This window comes from Lolium rigidum, chromosome 4, assembly GCF_022539505.1.
Source record: "Lolium rigidum isolate FL_2022 chromosome 4, APGP_CSIRO_Lrig_0.1, whole genome shotgun sequence".
NCBI lineage: Eukaryota > Viridiplantae > Streptophyta > Magnoliopsida > Poales > Poaceae > Lolium > Lolium rigidum.
The window spans coordinates 243733517-243754769 of record NC_061511.1 but is presented as its reverse complement, the minus strand read 5'-3'; the positions used below and the strand labels follow the sequence as shown (position 1 = coordinate 243754769).

Below are 21253 nucleotides of genomic sequence, written 5' to 3'. Positions count from 1 at the left end.
ATAATCAATTATTATAATTACGTGACAAATCTTTTTTGCGTTTATTTTTTTACAAAAGAGTAGAAAACAACGAAGCGACAACGAGATGGGGAGCTGGTGATGGTGATCTGAGGAGCTGGAGACGTGATGTTGCGGTAGCTTTTTTACTGTATCTACAGAGCTCCATGACTTGACGATGTGGTCTGTGCTGTTTCTGTCGAGACCACTGACTCGTGTTGACTCAAGCGAGCACGACGACGATGCATGCAAGTGCAGGAACCAAGCAAGCAACGAACAACAAAGCGTTGGCCAGCGAGGCGTTGCCACGTCGGCCGATCCTACGGCCTAGATCCCTCCCGCGACGTCGGTCCAAGCGATCCCAGCCGTCGCGCCGACCGAGGCCACGTCATAGGCCCACCTCCCGCCCGGCACGACGAGCTAGCTATCCCCAAATCGGCGCCCACCGGCGCATGATCCGCCACCACCTCCTCCTCTCCGCCTCGCCGATCCACCGCCGCCTCCTCCCGGGCCGGCCACGCTTCCGCCGCCGCCCGCCGCTCTCCGCCTGCCCCGCACAAACCCCGACCACGACCGCGGCTCGCCGCCTCGCGCCACTCGTCCTGCTCATGGATCCGGCCGCGCCAGCCCCCGCTCCCGCCGAGACCAACGGCGAGAGTGGCGAGTACGCGGACGACTGGGAGTTCGCGGACGCGGAAGCCGGGAGTGAGCCCGGGATGACGCCGGGGGGCGACGAGCCGCGGGAGCTGCCCGAGGAGCTCGCCAGGGGGGTGGTCTGCCTCGAGTGCGTCACCTCGCCCGAGGCCTTGGAGGCCGGACAGGACCCCACCTGCCGCGTCTACCTCGTCGGCACCGCCCATGTCTCGCAGGTAATCCTCGATGTCGAGCGCGAATTGCAGGTTTTACTTCCATCTGGGTCGTGTGTCAGAGCTCCGTGTCCTACGCGTTTCTCTCTTCTGCAGTTCTCGCAATGTACATTTTGCATTTACTCTAGGAACTCCACTGCGCGCGCATTTGTTTCAGTTTTCGGATGATTTTAGTTCTGCTGCCGATCTAAGATTTTGGGTCCAGACACAGAAGGTAGTAGTGCAAAGCACAGGGGACATGTATCTGCATTTCCTCCAGTAGGCTACATATGTTTTTGTGTTTACTGCAAGTTTGGGTCTGTTACAATGCACAAGGGCTTTAGCAAATAGTAAGTCATATGTCCCGTAGTACTTGGTGGCTTCCATTTGAATGCACATTATTATGTGCTAAAAGGACCACCGATCATCAGGACAACTTGTCAGCTATACATTGTTAACTCGCATGTTGATTTCATTGCAGGAATCATGCGATCAAGTGAAAGCCGTCATCGACTACCTGAAACCTCAGGTTTCTTCCTTTCTTTACTCATCATATATATTTTATGAATTGCTGCCGGTTGGCTGCCTGCTTTATGATGTTGTTTTCCGTATTGGAATTGATCTTGGAGATGTTCCACTAATTTCTTTGGACCCATTTTGTAAATGCAGGTTGTTTTCTTGGAACTCTGTCAAAGCAGGATTACCATTTTGAAGCCACAAAACCTTCAGGTATGAACATCTGACAAGTGTCAGAAACTACAGGAAGGAAATGCTTTTCCTATAAACATCTCATCGCAATTATCTTGTGATGTAGAAATTGAATTACCTGGAACCACTATCAGAATTTGAGTCTTTTGGGGTTTGATCTTAATTTATTATTTCCTCCATTTTTGAAGAAAACCACTTAATGGTGCTGGAGTCCACAAAAGTTCTCAATGTAGAATTCTCTGGTGTTTATATCTTATATAATCTTGGACAAGAAAACACATGCGGAGTTAACAACTGTGATTGGATTACACGAGTGAAGTTTGGCCAAGATAAAGCTGTTCAGAGTTTGTTGGTAAAAACAAACTTTGTTCAGAATTTAGCCTACTAAGTTAGTTGACAAAATGGGCTTCAAGCTGTGAATGTGGCATTGCATATTCTGAGGGACACCGATCATGCTAAGTACTGTTACATAAAATTTATAGTTGTATTGTGTTTTCGCTGGATTATAAATCGTTTGAAGGTTACTTGTGCTTGTTCATGCATCAACAATAGTTCTCTTGGTATACTGTTTTACAGATCCTTCATTTAAGTCCACACTTTTAACCTTTGTCCTATAATGTTATACCTATTTTTGTTATTGAAAACAGACCATGTAGATTAATCAACATGTCATCTACAGTTAGGCATAAACTATTACTGGGTATCATCATTTCTTCTAGTTCATCATTCGATCTGATTTTACCCATAGGTTCCTACCTTGAATGAAATGATTGACATGTGGAAGAACAAGAAGATGAACACTTTCGGGATTCTCTATAGCTGGTTTCTTGCAAAGGTACTGCACTGATTCATGTTGTGCAGACAGTACTTCAATCATTTTTCATGATAGCTGATATGGATGTTGCTTTTTGGCACCAAAGGTTGCTAGCCAGCTTGATGTGTTACCTGGAGCTGAGTTTCGAGTGGGATACGAGGAAGCAATGAAATATGGCGGCAAAGTTGTCCTTGGAGATCGCCCTATCCAGGTATTGAACCTAGTTTTTTAGTTTGGTTTTTTCATTCGGAATGGCACTGGGCAAAACTAGTTCCATGAAAGGATCTACACTGGTAAGCAACTGAATGATTATGCCAATTTATTCCCATATGGATAAACAAGGCTTTTATTGTCGCTATTTTTTGTGCACCTAATACAGAGCGTGGACAATATGTTTCAGTGATTCAAGTGAATCAGTCATATGTTGCTAATTTTCATGCGCCGTTAACCTTTTCACTTCTCATTAATACAAGAGTTGAGACCAATGTTATTGTACTGATACTACTTTTGATGTCTCTAACAAATGTACACCTCGTCAAAATGATGATCACATCTGTCTGCTAGGATCAGTGATAAGCTACTCCCTCTGCCATAATAGTAAGATGTTATTACAACCAATATATGAGTATGCTAGTTGTAATAACATCTTATATTATGGGACATTGGGAGTAGTTCCTATGGCTTGCTTGTGTCTTAAACTTTTAGTTTCAATCTTCTAATTTGGCATGCCATAAGCTGATGAGGTTGGTTTCGGATATTGGGTCCCAATGGTTACATGCCTCTAGTTACCATGGTGTTGCGCTATAGTATGATTTGCTTTTAGGGATAATAGTTGAAGCATCACCAGAGCTGTCTTATTTTAGTTTTTGTTCCTCTTTACTGCTGCTGCTGTTGGCGTAATATTATTTATGTTGAGCATGTCAAATTGGCCCTTGCGCTTCTGACATCCCATTACTAGTAGATAGGTTCATCTTTAATTTTCATAAGCACTGAACTGATGTTATCCTATCGCTGTTCTCTTTTTTTTTTGTTTGAAGATCACTTTGAGGAGAACCTGGGGGATGATGTCATTGTGGCACAGGACTAAATTTCTGTACTACATTATTTTCCAAAGCTTATTCTTACCGAGTCCTGAGGATCTGAATAAAATGGTATGTTGTCTTAGGTGATACATTACCTACAGTGAGCAATTATATAGTCCTTTTCTTCTTGGTTCTCTAGGTGCCCTCAAGATTCCTATTGTGTGAGCTAATATAGTATAGTACTTTGTTGGTTTTAGATCAAATGTAAAAAAGACAATTACTTCGCTGTATTCACATAGCAATGCCAATGCTTGTTTATACAGTTAAAGGACATGGATGATGTTGACATGCTAACACTTGTTATTCAAGAGATGAGTAAGGCATTTCCTAGTCTGATGGAGACACTTCTACATGAACGTGATATGTGAGTTCCTTCAAGACTACTTTACTTCTTTCTGTAAACGATTTATTGTTGTTATTTTCACTGTTACAATAAATGGTTAAGCTTAAGTTATTGATATTTTTTGTAGGTACATGTCTTCCACATTATTGAATGTAGCAAGGGAACATTCTTCAGTAGTGGCAGTTGTAGGAAAAGGGCATGTTTCTGGAATAAAGAAAAATTGGCAGCAACCAATTGAGGTTAGATTTTTTTCTACAAAAACATTTCATGTGTTATACTTTGTGCAAAGAAGAAATCCACTGGCTAGTTTTAGATTACTGTCTTGTTTATTCTGTGCTCAATTTTCATGTTGAACTTATCCAAGTACTTCTTGTAGTGCTCACGTTAATTATCAATTTTTCTTGCAGGTTCAGAGCTTACTGGAATTACCAGTTACTAGGCAAGGTCCTTCGAAGATGAAAATTCTGGCATCCGTTGGAGCAATAAGTGCAGTAATAGCATCTGGAATCTATATATGGGGTAAAAAATAACAATGTATGCATCAATGCGTCAAGTGTTCTTTCTGGCATGTGTAGTCTCAGAAGAAAATATTAGTTCGTACTTATAGGTGTTCGTTTATACAATAGGTGTAATATCTGAAATCGAAGTTAAACAAAAGAAAGAACGATTTAACTGCATTTACTAGTCTGGCTATTTCCAAAGCTTTCTGATTTTACTAGCTGGGTTTTAAACCTCTGCTCTGCTCTGCTACGGAGATCGCCAGGGACACATCAAGTTGAAAATTTAGAATAGGAAGACGATTTGACTGGATTTTGTTATCTGTGGTGAAAAAAGGGCGCCAGACATTCTTATATTTTGTATGTGCGTCTCTGCTCATTGGATAGTACAGTACTTAGCTCATGTTGTTTCTGCACGCTACGGCCACTGTACGAGTTTTACAGAAAAAGAGAGGTTTATGTGCTCTGACCATATTTGATGACCAAATTGTGGTTGACCAAACGGGTGGTTCGTCAAACTATCTGTCTACTAAGATTAGACAAATTTCTAGCCTTACGCACTAGTCGTCACTCGTCACTACATGTCTGGCACTGGCAGTGTTGTAGTGAGGAAAGTATATATGGATGACACATCACAAAATCTTTGTACCTTGGGCAAACCTGAAGTTGCGCAAATCCTTTTGTACCTCTTAATCTGAGCATAAGGATCAAGGAGCACGTATAGACAGAGATCCATGTCACAGATTATAATCAGCGTAGGTTCAACCCGGCCTGAACCTAGCAGCTAGTCAACAAAAACGCCGCAGGTGGCCCTGACCTCCCCGAGATTGCCGTGGAGCACGTCGGTGCGCCCCATCTTGACCATCGCCGCCGCGAAGTCCTTATAGTACTCGTCGGGCGACGACGCGTTGGCCATCTTCTCGACGTAGCCCCTGGTGGCGGCGTCGTGCAGGAGGCTGCCGTCGGACTGGAAGAGCCCTCCCGTCTCGAGGACGTGCCGGTAGTAGCTGAGGTCGAAGGTGAAGCCGCTGCCGGGGTCGATGGGCACCTTGGTCCTGCCGCGGCCGCCGGTGCGCGGGCAGAGCTTCTTGAGGCGCCTCGCGTAGCGCGCGTCCAGCGACGGGTCCTGGTCCATGGCGCCCGTGAAGTTGTAGAGGCGTTTCTGGAACGCGGCGCAGTGGGACGTGCCGATGCTGTGGGAACCTGACGAACGCACGGCCATTACCGGCGAGGACGTACGCATTGTTAATTGAGCTGTTGCTGTCGTCCACGCGCGAAGCAATGGGAAAGGTGGAGGGGTTTGGGAGTGGGTGTACCGAAGAGGACGGCGATGTCCTTGGAGTTGAGCGACTTGACGCTGAAGAAGGTCTTGACGTCGACGATGTTGGAGTCGGGCGGCGCCAGGTCGTTGGCGGCGTACTCGGCCACCGTGACGTTGCCGTCCCGCCGCCCGGTCTCCACCTCGTACCACGGCCCCTCGCTCTGCAGCAAATTTATCAGGCACGGAGGGGAGGCTGGACAAGACGATCGATCGAGAGTGCATCAAACTTGTCGTGCGTCTTCTACCTACCAGGTGCACGGCGTCCCTGGCGGCCATGGCGATGATGTCGGCGCAGGAGACGGTGAGCGGGCAGAGCATCTCCAGCTTGGCCTTGATCCGCTCGATGGCGTCGAAGCCTCGCACGCTGCGGTTCGGGGTGGCGTCCCGCTCCGCCGTGCCCCTCCTCGACCTCAGCATCACCGACCCGTCGCAGCCCTGGACGTGCACAGACATGATCACCGATCAGAATCAGAACACGCGCGCATGAACTCGATCGGTCCTTTCTAGCTCGATGGGTTACCTGGACGAAGCAGTCGTGGTAGTGCATCCGGAGCAGGGAGGGCGCGAGCGTGGGGTCGTCCTGCAGGATGGCGCGCATCTCCGCGAAGACCACGCCCTCCGCGATCGGGCACGTCGCATTGTAGAACCCGAACACCAGCTCCGCCGCCGCCGACGGCCCCGCCGCCGCCAGCAGGGCCAGGACGAGCAGCAGCAGCCGCCGCGGCTCCCGGCCCCTGGACATGATCGACGGGCAGAACAGACTTTTTCAGTTGAGAGACGGGGTTGAGCTAGAGTGGAAACCGCGAGCAGATTGTAGGAGCTCGGACATGCGCGGGGTGGTGAGACCATGAGATCACGGGGCAAAGGTCAAAGAGTGCGGTTGCGCTGTGGTTGTCGGACCGCGTGGCGGGACGACGGGGACGGGATGGGGTAGAGTATGGCCGACTCCGCCTCCAGCTCCAGGTTGCTTTGCTTCGGGGTTGGAGGGATTGGTTGGTTGGTTGGTGCACGTCGGCAGTCGATCGGCTGGACTCGAATGCTCCATCGTCTGGTAGGACCAATCCGTCCGCCCATCACCGATCACAGGTTTCGGCTCAACGACGGACGTGTCGCGCGTACGTGCTTGTGTCGTCGTCCTGCACCGGCTGGATGGTCTTTCGGTCGGGGAGTTGTTTTTTCCGCCTTAGAGCATCACTAATATCACTAGTAGAGGCCTTTAACCCCAAATCTTCAAAGCAGTTTAAGGGTTGAGAATGATTTTTTTTTAGCACTCTTGAGGGGTGAAAAATAGGAGCAAAGACTAGAACTCTCAAACCCTTAAAAATATTCATGATATATCACAATTATTCATCGGTAGACACTGACACTGACACTAGGTAGATAGTTCATCGGTAGACACTGACACTGACACTAGGTAGATAGTTCATCGGTAGACACTGACACTGACACTAGGTAGATAGTTCATCGGATCATCGAAATCTAGGGTTTATCCCAGAAGTCCTCATCGAAATCAGAGCTATCGCCATCCTCCACAACCTTCTTGGCGGCTTCCTCCACGGCATCCTTTGCCTCCAGCTCCGCGATCATCTTGTCGCACCAATCGGGTCCTGCGCGGCCTTCTTGGCGGCTTCCTCCTCAGCTTCATCCGCCTCCAGCTCCGCGGACATCCGCATGTATCCCGGTGGGTGGAGCGCTCCTCAGCGTGGGTAACGACGCTGAACGTCCGCGCCACGAACTCGACCGCCGCGAGGTTGTCGATGTCGAAGAAGTTCCGCGGCCCGGTGGCGCCGTTTGTAGCGCCACAACATGACGTCGTACGCGCGGGCGGCGAGTTCGGCCGAGTCGAAAGTCCCGAGCCAAAACCGCTCGCCGCCGCGAGTGATCTTGGCGCCCCACCGGCCGGAGAGGCGGAGCCGCACGCCGTGGTAGCCGGTGGACGAGCGCGGCAGGCCGCGGCGGCATCTCGACCGCATGCGGAGGCGGGACGGTAGGGGTCGGCGGCGATTCGGCTCGGGCGCATGCGGAGGCGGGGCGGCGCGGCCGGCTCTGGAAGGTGCGGGAGGCGGCGGGGGCGGCCGCGGCGGCTCGGGAGGTCGTGACGCGGGGCGGTGGGCGGCGGGGAGGCACGGATCCAGGGGCGCGGGAGCTCGCGGCGGCAGGGGTCGAGGAGAGGCGGGCGGCGGAAGGAATCGCGGCGGGAGGCAGGCGGCGGCGCGGAGGCGGGTGGTTGGGAGGGGAAATTTCCCTCCCGCGCGACGAGGAAGAGGAGTGCGGGTTGGGGGCTGTTTGACCTCCCCAACCCCTACTTCTACAGGTTGAAAATGGGTTTGAGGGTTCGACCCTTAATTTTTTTTGAGGGTTTGAGGGTTTGAGGGTTCTAGTATACGCGTTTTTCTCTCGCAAACTGTAAAAAGTAGTTATTTTTGAGGATTTGGGAGTTTAGGGGCACTGCTAGTGATGCTCTTAGAACATCTCCACTCGCCCCCAAGCCTGGCCGTATAGGGGTGCCAGCGCGTAACCTCTAAATAGGGGGCACCGGCGCCCAGCCGCACCCCTTAAACGTCTGCCCCCAAATTCGAAACTTAAAAACATAGGCCGATCCGATTCCGCGTCCAAAAGAGAGTAAAATGTTCGAGTTCGACCAGGCTTGGCTGGCGATAGAAATGTGTTAGAGTGACTCCAACTATCGTCCATGTACGATCCATACTAGATCTGACCAACTACCCATCCTACCTCCTCTACCTTTTTGACAGCCCATCTTTGGTAATTGGTTTGTTCCGATTCTGATAGGTGCACCTGACATGGCATTTCCACGATTAAATAATATATCATTCTGGTTGTTGCCGGGCATGGAATGTACCATTTTTTGGTCAGAATCTTGATTTTTTTTTTATGAATAGCAAAAATTCATTCTATCGTTGGGTCGGAGGTTTGGTCCGGAAAAATTAGGAACGCTCGAGCTGTTGCATCCTGTGCTTGGAATTAATGAATATATATTTTAGCGGGGAGGAATTGTCTTTTTCAAGGATTCTATAGAGATTTCATATATGAAACCGGGATAGTTACCTTTCAGAAAATTAGAACGAAGTCTCTAGATCTATCTATGCTTCATCCTTCTGAAGGTGGGAGATCCCTTTGAGTTCATATTGCTGCAGGAGAAAGAGAAGGGCACAGAGCTTCTATATACCACTGGATTCCACCAGACTGTTCTGTGGAAAACACCCATTTTGTGAGATTCTTCTCTGCTGACTATAACACACGTAGTGCTTTCCGGCGATATACCAAAACGGCCAGGGCGAAAGAAGAATCTCAAGTTGATACTCTGCCAAGGGATCTGTCCATAACTGGTGGAAAAAAGAAGAGCCAGTTCAACTTGCAGGGAGCTCTCCTCGCCCTATGAGATGGGGTGGGAAACGACGTTTTAAAAGAAGGCAGTGGCTCCTTCCGAATGAGATTCGGAATAGGTAGGTTTGAGAGCTTCTATTTCCATTTCTCCAAAATTGAGGAAGTTAGTTTCTCGCCCCTTTGCCTTAGGATTCGTTAATTCTCTTTCTCGATCCAATCAACACGTAAGTCTCCTACCCAAGAAGGATAGGCTGGTTCACTTGAGGAGAATATTTTCTATGATCATACCCCAACCATCTCATCCATGAGCAGGCTCCGTAAGATCCCATAGAGTGTTTTTACAGGATCCCTATCCACAACAATTTGCACTTCCGTAGCGTCTACCGATTTCGCCATATCCCCATTTTCCTCTTCTTTGAGACAAAGATTCCTTGTGTAATTTCATCCGACCTTCCAGCACCGGGCAGGTGTCAGACTCTATACATCGTGTACCACTTAGCAGTATATTGGCCCTTTTGAGACAATTATACGTTCTAGAAGGCAATTCTAATTGATCTCATTGTTTCAACGAAACACATCGTCGCAAATCGCGACATTGAAATGTCTAGCGAACCAAAAAAAGGGGCACGCCGGCCAGCTGGCAACACGGGAGTCAAGCGATTTCCTCAACCGGGGAATCGGGGACCATGGTGGGCATCGTCGGCGTAACGATCGGCAATGGCGGTGAGGTAGTCGATGGGGTAGCGCCAGTGGGCGGTGGAGTAGTACCCGTCGTTGGAGTCGTGGTGCTGGGCTGGGGCGCGGGTGGAGCTCGACTCTCCGCTAGGATCGTGGCGCGCTGCGCGGCGCACCACGCATTGACGTCGTCGTCCATGCTGCTGGTGTCGACGAGCAGGATAGCCAGATCCTCGTTCCTCTTCTTGGCGAAGATGTTGGCCTTGATCAGGTCGAGCTTGATGACCTACCTCTCCATGACCGACCCCCACCTTGTCGATGCCACCTCCTCCATCTTCGCGGCTTGCTCCGCCGCGTGGCAGCGTTATAATCACCTCCCAAGCCCCCGCCCACGCCTTTATCGGCCGAAGGATACGTCGTCGTAGGCGCCTCTTTGACAAGCGCCTACGAAGAACGTGGCGCACGATCTCACATGTCTATCTTATTTTGTTCAAGAAGAGGTAAATTGTCATTCGAGAACGCGGCGCATGATCTCACATACCTATCTTATTTTGTGTATATATCGTATGACACTCGTGTCATTTTGCAGTTTGGTTTGTTACTATGACGGGTATGACGTGTGAACTCCGTGATTCCCTAACTAGTGGTAGTAATGTCTTAGCTATTAAATTAAATTTCATCATTGTTGCTATTCCCAATCATATATGCCTACCGGTCTAAATGGAAAAACTGTCAAAAATGCCTAGCGCGGACCAAATGAGGTGCCCTGTAGGATGCACCCCGTTCCAAGCGGACTAGGGGGGCCGGAGCCTGCGTGTTTGTAGATCGACCAAAACTTAACAAAACGAACACATTCGGTATGAAAAATGCGTGGGATTACTGGAGATGCGCTTAGTCTTCTCATAGTGGGCTAGTGAACCAGCCTGGTCCATTGCAAAAGGGCCTCATGTTGGGAATATGCGAGCTCAGCCCGAAACTTCAGCATAGGCCCCATAGCCTAGCTGCGCCCTGTCTGCTTTATTTTGTGGAATGCCACATGCCGAATCTTCAAGTTCTCAAAAGAATAGAGCTGAATGCCCCCTCAAAAAGTAAAAAAAAAACATTTCAATTCTTTGTACTGATATGGTACAAAAAGTAATATAAAATAAGATATGAAAAGCTCCCCTTGAAAAGACCCCAGAGGGTGGCATGCACACCAAATTGCCCGCTTAACTTGGTGCTGCTAGCTGTCAGGATCCAGTTTAATAGTAAAAAACATGAGATACGGCAACTCATGCATGGAGATTCATATACAAAACAATATACTATCCAAGCACAGATTAGTTCCGCTCGCAAAAGTAAAGCACCAAATCAACATGAAAAGTTTGAAAAGTAGAGAAAATGAGGTCCACTCCAAATTCCAGCAAAAGTTCACTTCCTTATCCCAACTTTTTTCAAATCCATATATGCGCAAAAAAGAACTTTTTTTTAGAAACACAGTACAAACGTAGGCGCTCACATACACGAGCATACACTCACCCCTATGAACGCACATACACACACCCTACCCATGTGAGCACCTCTAAAAGACTGAGCTGACGAATTAGATCTTGTGTCATCTCCCACTGAATGAATATTCCGCCTTTATGAGACACACAAATGTCAAAATGGTGTTTTAAATCATGGGTCGGTTGAGCACGGGTTAAGTGCTTCTTCATATGTCGATGGCTCTACCACTTGATTACATTCATTTCTTTTCTTACGTATATGACTCAAAGGAAAGAACGGACATTTCTACGAGTGAACTCTTCAACTTCTTTCAAATGCATCCTTGAACTATGCCCAATTTTCACCCTCAAGTGGTTCTTATATTTTTTTGCGAGCAAATGGTTGTTTTGTTTTTATTTTCATCTCACTGAACATAAATGTATGTTCTTTTTGTTGATCTTAAGTTTGTAATTTTGAAGAGGAGTTTGCTTATGTAAGTAAACAATGACATCGCACTCTTATTTTTTCATGGTGATAGCATGCTTGACTACCTTAGAAAATGGAGTTTAAATTCCCCGCTAACGTTTGCTTGATTGTACACATGTAGTACATGTAGCACTACAAGTCTTCGTACCGTTTGTACAGTTAAAGAAAAAAGTGATCGTACCGTTGGAGCTAGAAAGGGTTTGGTTTGGTGAGATGGCATCGACAAAGAAGCGATTCATTATTGTGCATGGCATGTGGGAAGGTACTTAATTAAACAAATGTTTCCCTTTTGTACTAACATCCAGGAGATGAGTTGCACGCCGGCTGAGAAATGTTAAGTGCCAGAGAGTCCGTGGGGCTGCTGACACCGCGGAACACATCAGATCAGATGCTTTCTCTGAAAAAAAAACACAGGTCTTGCCTGCATCAATAATGAGTCCATTCTTGACCATTGTACACGTTGCTTCATCAATTATATAGTCGTCAACAGCAGATCAGGGTGTCGCCAACGGTGCTACTGAATCATTGCATGGCTAATTGGGAAATGCATGATTGCATCTACTGATCTGGCAAAGGCAGAAGTAGTGTAGCAAATCATGTCCCAACGGAAAAAATAACAGAGACTATACTGTATAATATGATTTTGAGTTCTTGGTGGAAACTTTACATGGCTGTAAGGAAACAATGAATCAATGAAAACGAAACGATGGGGAGAGAAAAAGGAAGTAACCGTCTTACAGTAAAATCTACACAGAAAAAAGATTGTCGCTAATCAAACGCCATGCCATGCCAACCCGCGCTTGTCGGCTAAGTAGCTAGTGGTTCACCACTGAGCACTTCTTCCTGATCTCGCCCTGGCTTCCGGTGAGCACGTTGGCGTTGCCCATCTTTACCATGGAGACGCCGAAGTCGGCGAAGAATTCGTCCTTGAAGGCGCCGGTGGCGTGGCGCAGGATGTAGGCGCGGGTGAAGGCGTTGGTGAGCAGCGCGCCGTCGGAGTGGAAGAGGCCCCTACGCTTGCTGACGAGCTTGAAGTAGTCGAGGTCGAAGGTCTTGAAGCTACCAGGGTCCATCTCCACGAGCGTGGTGTTGTCGTTGAGGCTGGCGCACTTGCTCTTGAGCTTGGCCATGTAGAAGGGCTCCAGCGTGGGGTCGATGTCACTGGGGTTGACCCTGCCGGTGAAGTTGTAGAGACGGTCGGAGAAGGAGAAGCAGTGCGACGTCCCGATCGTGTGCGCGGCTGAAGCAGCGGAGACAGAACACGCATATCCGTTAGACCATTAGTGAGCTGAAGCTTATCTGGCGGTCTGGCCATTGCATTTTTTGTGGTCTGAGAGGTAGAAATGTCGTTGTGAATTTGTACCGGAGAGGACGACGAGGTCCTTGATGTCAAGGTTCACTGCGGCAAAGAGCTGCGTGAGCTCGGTGATGTTGGCGGTTGGAGGGGGCAGCGCGTTGGTGTCGTTGGCGATGGACACGCTGCCGTCTCGCCGGCCAAGGGGAACTTCCCAGAATGGCCCCTTGCTCTGAAAGAGAAAAACAACGAGCAGAATTGAGAACTTCGGTACTGTCATTTGCAATTTTGCTCAGCAGTTCGTACTACACCATCTATAGTTCTATACTGACCAGCCAGACTGCATCCCTGGCAATGAGCGCGAGCACGTCGGCGCAGGAGACGGTGTCGGGGCAGGCCTTCTCCACGGCGGCCTTCACCCTCTCCACGAAGTCGAAACCACGCAGCGTTATGTTGGGCAGCGCGTCCTTCTCGGCCGTCTTGTTCGCCGAGTCCAGGAGAACGGAGCCGTCGCAACCCTGCATTCATGTCCAATGGCGTTAACAAGGCGCCGATCTCTGAATTTCGCAATGAGAAGAAGGTATGGATGGTCACTTACCCTGACGAAGCAGTCGTGGAAATGCATCCTGAGCAGCGGCGCGGCGAGGCTGGGCGCGAGGGAGAGCGCCCTGACCATCTCCTTCCGGACGACCTCCTCCACGCTGGGGCACGACTCGCCGTAGAACTTCTCCTGCAGCTGCGCGGTCGCGCACGACGCAGCCACCGCCGCGAGCAGCAGCGCCACCATGACACCCCTGGACGCCATCTCCAGAAAGAAACCAGGAGAGCTTGCTAGCTTCTTCCTTGGTTGCGCAAGGACGACGGTGGCAAATCGGGGGAAGCTTGAACTGCTGCTGCTGCTGAATTGGCGCCGAGGAAATTTATAGAACAGGGGGTGTCCCACACCTGCATGTGGTAGGCTCTAGGCTGTCTTCCGAAGCAGCAGGTAAGTTTGCAAGGTTTAATGAGTTGTCCCTTCCATTGTTTCCACCTCGCGGAATCTTTGCCGTGGCAGGTACACCGGCGGCCACCGTATGTATAATGGAGGCGGCCGGGCCGGCCAGCCAGACGGAAGCACGTATCAGCTCATCAACTCATAATTAACTCAGTGATTACGAAGGGAGTACATATCAGGTTTTTGAGACTGCATACGAGTCAGAGTTTGAACGAGCTATACTCGGCTCAGCTCAGCTCATACTAATATTATGGCTAATGGTAAAAAATGACTCTACTAGTGGTACAAGCATAAGAACAACAACAATATGCTCACACTTTCGAGCTAATTTCCTCATCATTCTTATTGGTGGATAGCAACTCAAAATTGCTAAATCTAGATGATGCAGTGGCAACAATTTCATGCATCAACGTAACAAAAACTAGGGTTGGCTAGATCATCTTACCATATCGTGGCTGATGTCTCTTGCCGGCTTTAGGGAAGACAATGCTAGGGTTCTCGAAGCTGCTCCGGGCATGTTGTTGCGGCGGAGGCCGTCTCACTGGCTGTTGGAGCAGGTTGTCATTGTTCAAAGGGGCGGAATTAGCTCGACGTGGCACCGACATGGACGACGAAGCTCCGATGTTGGACACCGTCAGGTGATACGGATAGCTTCTCGTCCTCTCCAAAACTGGTGCAAGATGGCGATGACGCTAGGGCCGCCCTGCGAATCGCCTCGCTTCCTCTTGGTTTCATCCAGACAAAATTGAATAGGGGGCTAAAAGAGCCCTATTGAAAGAGAAAAAACTAAATATAAAGATACCCATCCTTTTAAACAAGAGGAGGGTTCTCCTTATCTTCGATCTTATCCGACGTGCCAGTGGCTTTGGAGGCATCATTGGTTTCATCAGGAGTTCTTGCGGCAAGTACTGGAGTTTTGCTTTCTCCGACAACGGTCTTGCTGTCAGCTACTGAAGGCCCGACTGTCGAAGCTTTCAGAGCGAGGTCATCTGGTTTCTTTTTTAGTTTCTTGACGCGTTCATCCTCCTTTTTGTCGAGTGGTGACGATTTTGAAGGGAAGTCGTCAGGTTCTTGTTTCAGTCCGAACTTGGCAGCAATCCTCTGAAACTCGCGATCACAATTATCAGAGCATGAGAAACTTCCATAGACTGTGATGTTTGTTCCATTGTTCCCAGACATCTTGAGCTTGAGATACGCATAATGTGGCACATCCATGAACTAGGCATAAGCTGATCTCCCGAGTATAGCATGGTACTGTGATTTCCAGTTTACTACTTCAAACTCGATCTTTTCCTTCCAGAAGTTGTCGGGTTTCCGGAAGACAACGTTCAAGTAAACTTTGCCAAGAGAGTACGCCGGTAGAGTGGGGATAATCCCGTGGAAACAAGTATCTGTTTCTTCCAGCATCCTCATCGTAATTCCCATGTTTTTGATTGCGTCGAGGAATATCAGATTTAATCCGCTTCCACCGTCCGTGAAGACCTTGCTCATATTGAATCCTCCAATTTGCACTTCGACTACTAAGGCGGCGTGTCCTGGCTTTGGGATTGTTATTGGGTGGTCCGCTCTGCTGAACAGAATGCTCTGAGATGACCAGTCGATGTATTCAGAAATACTGACCATGATACTTTCCGCCAGGTTGATTTCTTGGGTGGGCTTCTTCATCTCCCTTCTCGAAACACCGGTTCTGTGAATCATGCTCATTTGTCCATGTGGTGGCGGGAAAGACTCGTTAGAGTTGCGAGGCTGGTCCTGCTGAACTTGGTGCTGAGGTGGTGGTGGTGGTGGATTCGGCTACTGCTGCTGCTGCTGGATAAGCTTCTGCATCTCAATGAACTGTCGACAATCTCTGAGCAAATGACTCGACTTCTTCTTGTCATCCTTAGGATCAATGTACACGTGCAAGTAGCAAGGGGCGTTTATCTGCTCAGCGAAAGGTAACTCGGGTGTCCTTGGATGCCGCGGTTTGTAGTTGCCACGGTTCCCAGAGTTACTGCGATTGTTGTCCCGTCGATCATCTCGCCTGTCGTCATACCGATCGTCTCGGCGATCAGAATATCCTGCGGCTACCATGTTACTATCATCGTATCCACGATCCTTCCTCTTCTTGCGACTATCTCTTCGGCCACCCGAGTCGTGCCTCGGCTGATCGTCGTCTTCATCGTCACTGCGTGGACGAGGCCTCCGTACGTTATCCTCGCCATCAGCCCAACTGTTGGCGATTTCCATTAACTTGGTTATGGTCTTCGGCTTCTTACGCCCAAGGTCCTCTATGTAGGTTTCGCGTCGAATACCATCACTAAAGGCGTCGACTGCTCTGTCGATGGAAACATCTTCGGCAGCGTTCAAGAGTTTGGTGAATCTCCCGATGTATGCACGCATCGACTCCCTTGGCTTCTGCTGGCAATGCTGCAATTCATCGATTCCAACAAGCCTTTTGTATGTTGCTTGGAAGTTTTTGACGAAAGCATCTACCAGATCGTCCCATGACTTAATGGATCCCTTCGGCAGGCCTCTCAGCCAGGCTCGTGCCAAATCCTTCAGGTAGAGCTGCAGGCATTGCATCACCGCTATTTGGTTTCCCTTGTGTAAGATCACAGTTTGCAGATAATCATCTATCCAAGACCTCAGCTCCTATTGTCCGTCATACTTGGCGGCATCAGTAGGAGTAGGTTTGAACCTTTTGGGCGGCATAGTCTCGCGAATCTTATAACTTAAGCAATCAGCTCGCCTCATCTCGATACTCCTGGATTTCTTCAGATGCATCAGTGTCGCACTCTTCCCTTGCCGCTCGCCGTCGCCTGGCTTTGTCGATTCTACTCTGAGTGATTTCATCTCGAGCGTCCCTTGAACGGTACTTTGAATCGCTGGCTTGAAGCGTGGATTTTTCTTTCCGTGGAACTAGATTATCTCCCAGGATCGCAAGGCTTTCCAGAGCACCTCGATGGGCTTTAGCCATAGGACCTTCGGGTGCTGGTTGCTGGTTGATCAGGTATGCCGCAAGGTTAGCGGTTGCTCCCTCGACGGTCTTTGGCCTCAACATACCCGCAGTGTCCATGGTCATGAAAGACTTGGATAAGTTTGATGTTATTTCTCTGGCATCGTCTTCCGAAAGTCAGGACAGTCTTGATCGATGCTTTCCAGCCCCTTGGCTGCTTCGAGACGCGCTTCCTCGCGTACCCCTCCTTCGCTCGCTAGATTGATCTGCAGCTAGTAAACGCTGTTCGAGGGTGGCCTGTTCATTCGACAGTCGCTCCCAATTTTTCTCCAAGATAGAGCGATAGGCATCGAGGGTTCCAACCGAAGTTCCGGCGGGAAGTGGCGTGTTGTTGAATACAGCCGCCCGAGCTGCTACCCATTCTTCCTCCGCGATGGTGTAATCACTGTTGTTATTACTGGCGCTGTTTTCAAAGTTACATCGTCTGCCGGTGCGGGGGGGGGGGGTGCGATCTCCTTCTTCTCCTCCGTTCCCCGCGTTTCCTGCGTTGAGGGTAGCATAGACTTGATGACGCGCTGTCTTCCAGGTGGTCATCCTGATGGCGATGTCGATACTCTCCTCTACCGACGAATATCTGGCGCTGTAGATGAACGGTGTATCACTTGATCCCAATCCGTGCCTGGTGTCGCAGTTCAAGCAGTAGTACGAGGTCATATCGGATGTCGTGGAGTCATCGGATCCAGTCGACATTGAAGATATCAACCGGGGAGTCAATGGTGGGGACGAATTCGTTGAGTCCGTTAAACTAGCCGATAGATCAATTGATGATGACGCGATCGATCCCGCGGCCGACGGAGACGGTTTCCTTGCTGATTTGGGGGCGAACGACTCCAGCAACCGAAGGACTCCTTCCGCGTTGATGTTACAGTGGACGCTCCCGATCGTCATGCCCAAGTTTTCTTGCAGACCCGAAAAAGTCGAACGAGACGAGTCGCTGTGCGGGGTAAACTCGAAGGAACCGAATCGAATCGGACTCCCTGAGCTTGGTGATGAAGGTACTGGTGGTGACGCCGGCGGTGTCGATGAAGCTGCCGACGACATGGCTGAATCGGCCGATGACGGATCTTGTGCCAACAGGGTTCCCACAGACGACGCCAATTGTCGAGGGTACTCCTCGGCAATGCCCTCCGTTTGGGGCTTAGGGTAGATGGAATCTTGTAGGCTGACATGAGACATCAGTTATCAAACAAGAGGGGGAAGCGATTTACCCAGGTTCGGGGCCCTCAATGAGGTAAAACCCGTACGTCCTGCTTGTCTGATCTTGATTATGAAAATATCGGGTTACAATGGGGTGCCAAAAGTTTCGGCTATGATCTCGTCGAGAGACTAATTTCTGCAGGGACCTAGCTCTAGACTTATGGTGGCTATGATTGCTAAATTACGTGTGTCCTCGGCAGCCTCTCTCCTGGTCCTTATATTGGGAGCCAAGTCTCGAGAGATCTGTCCGGGTACGACTAGGTTACAAAGAGTCTTAGTTATAAACTTTCCTTGTATTCTTCGTCTCCTTGTCTTGTTCTTCAAGAATTCCTCTTCGGAACCGACGTAGTGGCCCACCTGGCTATCGAGTATCTTCATGGGCCCCTAATTGGGCTGCAAGAGGTAGTTGAACATCAGTTACCCGAAGGGTAATGCCCACGTCAACACCAATGGATTAGATGGCTCCAATCAATAAGATAACTAGATAATACCTCATACGTTGGAGCGGAAAATTTAGCCACGTTCTCAAAAAATGCAAGAAAATCTTATTCAGCTCCCTTACAAAACTATTATACATAAAGCCAGAGCCACATTTGGCGTATAAAATAATTTTCCAAAATCTTGACAAGTTAAAGATATGGCGGGTCATCCTGGTGTGGGAATGATGAGGAAAATTATTGATGGTTCTATTGGAGACAACGTAACGGCTGGTAATTTCCCCAAATCCTTGGATTTTGTATGCACTAAGACATGTGCAACTGGGAAACTAATCACTAGACCCTCACACTAGAAGGTCAAAAGTGAGTCACTGAATTTTCTTGAACGCATTCAAGGAAATATATGTGGTCCAATTCAACCATTATGGGGACCATTCAGATAATTTATGGTTCTCATTGATGCATCTGCAAGGGACTCGGATCATAAAACTGAGAGCTAACCATCCTGAACGCAGGATAAAATCCATCAGAATGGATAATGATACTGAAATTAGTTCACGAGCATTCAATGATTACTGCCTAGCTTTGGGCATAACTGTGGAGCATTCTGTACCATATGTGCACGCACAGAATGGTCTCGCGGAATCACTTATCAAGAGGATAAAGTTGATAGCAAGACGGCTCCTACAGAATTGTAATCTCCCAACTTCATGTTGGGGTCTGATACGTCCCCGACGTATCTATAATTTCTATCGTTCCATGCTTGTTTTATGACAATACTTACATGTTTTGTTTGCACTTTATGATGATTTCATGCGTTTTCCGGAACTAACCTATTAACAAGATGCCACAGTGCCAGTTCCTGTTTTCTGCTGTTTTTGGTTCCAGAAAGGCTGTTCAGGCAATATTCTCGGAATTCGACGAAACGAAGACCAAACCTCCTATTTTTCCCGGAAGCATCCAGAACACCGAAGAAGAGTCGGAGAGGGGCCAGAGGGCCACCACACCATAAGGCGGCGCGGCCTGGCCTGGGCCCGCGCCGGCCTATGGTGGGGAGCCCCCAGGTGCCCCCCTGCGCCGCCTCTTCGCCTATAAAATCCCTTTCGACCTAAAAACACCGTACCACTTGACGAAACTCCAGAAAGACTCCAGGGGCGCCGCCGCCATCGCGAAACTCCAATTCGGGGGACATAAGTCTCTGTCCCGGCACCTGCCGGGACGGGGAAGTGCCCCGGAAGCCATCTCCATCAACGCCATCGCCTCCATCATGCTCCGTGAGTAGTTCCCCCATGGACTACGGGTTCTAGCTGTAGCTAGTTGGTATCATCTCTCCCGTGTACTTCAATACAATGATCTCATGAGCTGCCTTACATGATTGAGATTCATCTGATGTAATCGGTGTTGTGTTGTCGGGATCCGATGGATTGTTACGTTATGATTGTCTATCTACAAAGTTTATGAAGTTATTGTTGCTGCAATCTTGTTGTGTTTAATGCTTGTCACTAGGGCCCGAGTGGCATGATCTTAGATTTGAGCTCTATACTTATTGCTTAGATTGTATCTACAAGTTGTATGCACATGTCTATGTCCGGAACCAAAGACCCCGAAGTGACAGAAATTGGGACAATTGGAGGGGAAGGCTTAGATATGAGGATCACATGTTTTCACGGAGTGTTAATGCTTTGCTCCGGTGCTCTATTAAAAGGAGTGCCTTAATTTCCAGTAGATTCCCTTGAGGCCCGGCTGCCACCGACTGGTAGGACAAAAGATGTTGTGCAAGTTTCTCATTGCGAGCACGTACGACTATATATGGAAAACATGCCTACATGATTAATGATCTTGATATTCTGTCTTAATGCTATTTCAATCCTATCAATTGCCCGATTGTAATTTGTTCACCCAACACTTGTTATTGGAGAGTTGCCACTAGTGTAGATAGCTGGGAACCCCGGTCCATCTTTCATCATCATATACTCGTTCTACATGTCATTGGAAGTAGTATCAACTATCTTCGGTGCCATTGCTCTGTGTTACTATTACTGCTGCTTCGTGTTACTTGTTACTATTGCTCTCATATCATTGCTACTTTCACATCACCCCTGTTACTAGTGCTTTTCCAGGTGCAGCTGAATTGACAACTCAGTTGTTAAGGCTTATAAGTATTCTTTACCTCCCCTTGTGTCGAATCAATAAATTGGGTTTTACTTCCCGCGAAGACTGTTGCGATCCCCTATACTTGTGAGTCACCAGGGTCATGCGGTGTTACATGCCGCAGAATTGATACAAATTCGACCAACTGCATATAAAGTACCCAGAGCCCTTGACAGGAGATCTCTTTACATCCCGGTACACCGATTGTATCTTCGATGAGGATAATTTCTCGGCATTAGGGGAAGAACAGAACCACAATGAATGCCGGGAGATAGATTGGAATATTGAAGGCATCCAATCTAAGGATCCTCGTACGAATGAATCTGAACTGGAAATTCAGAGGGTCATCAATTTGCAAAATATTGCAAATAATCTGCCAGATGCATTTACTGATTATAAAGGTGTCCCTAAATCCCATGTTCCCGCTATGAATGTCCCAGAGAGAGTTGAGATACCTAAGACTACTCAACTGTCTAAGAGGGGGAGAAATCTGGAGAAAAAAGACAAGCTTCTAAGAAGCGTCTGCGGGACATGAGGACCCCTCAAATGGTAAATGTAGGTCAACCGCAAGTTGACGTTCAGCCTAGTGCTGAAGAAAGACG

General features: G+C 48.6%; 3 protein-coding genes across 3 annotated transcripts; 1 reads left to right on the top strand and 2 right to left on the bottom strand.

Annotated features, from left to right (window-relative positions):
- Positions 1-530: 530 nt before the first annotated feature.
- LOC124648509 (traB domain-containing protein-like) lies at positions 531-4490 on the top strand (the record flags this gene model as incomplete). The annotated part of the gene is made up of 9 exons (XM_047188265.1): positions 531-866; positions 1324-1371; positions 1512-1571; positions 2299-2385; positions 2471-2575; positions 3402-3515; positions 3710-3810; positions 3917-4028; positions 4197-4490. Coding segments are annotated over 9 exons (1086 nt in total), but the record flags the coding sequence as incomplete, so codon positions are not given.
- A 438-nt stretch (positions 4491-4928) lies between these two features.
- On the bottom strand, positions 4929-6453 carry LOC124705401 (peroxidase 1-like). Its single transcript, XM_047237130.1, has 4 exons — positions 6128-6453; positions 5857-6042; positions 5603-5768; positions 4929-5489 (listed from the first exon to the last, which is right to left on the bottom strand). The coding sequence occupies exons 1-4, from the start codon at positions 6347-6349 to the stop codon at positions 5071-5073; spliced, it is 993 nt and encodes a 330-aa protein (XP_047093086.1). The 5' UTR covers positions 6350-6453; the 3' UTR covers positions 4929-5070.
- A 5942-nt stretch (positions 6454-12395) lies between these two features.
- On the bottom strand, positions 12396-13679 carry LOC124650058 (peroxidase 1-like). The gene is made up of 4 exons (XM_047189622.1): positions 13473-13679; positions 13207-13392; positions 12944-13106; positions 12396-12820 (listed from the first exon to the last, which is right to left on the bottom strand). The coding sequence occupies exons 1-4, from the start codon at positions 13677-13679 to the stop codon at positions 12396-12398; spliced, it is 981 nt and encodes a 326-aa protein (XP_047045578.1).
- Positions 13680-21253: the final 7574 nt, after the last annotated feature.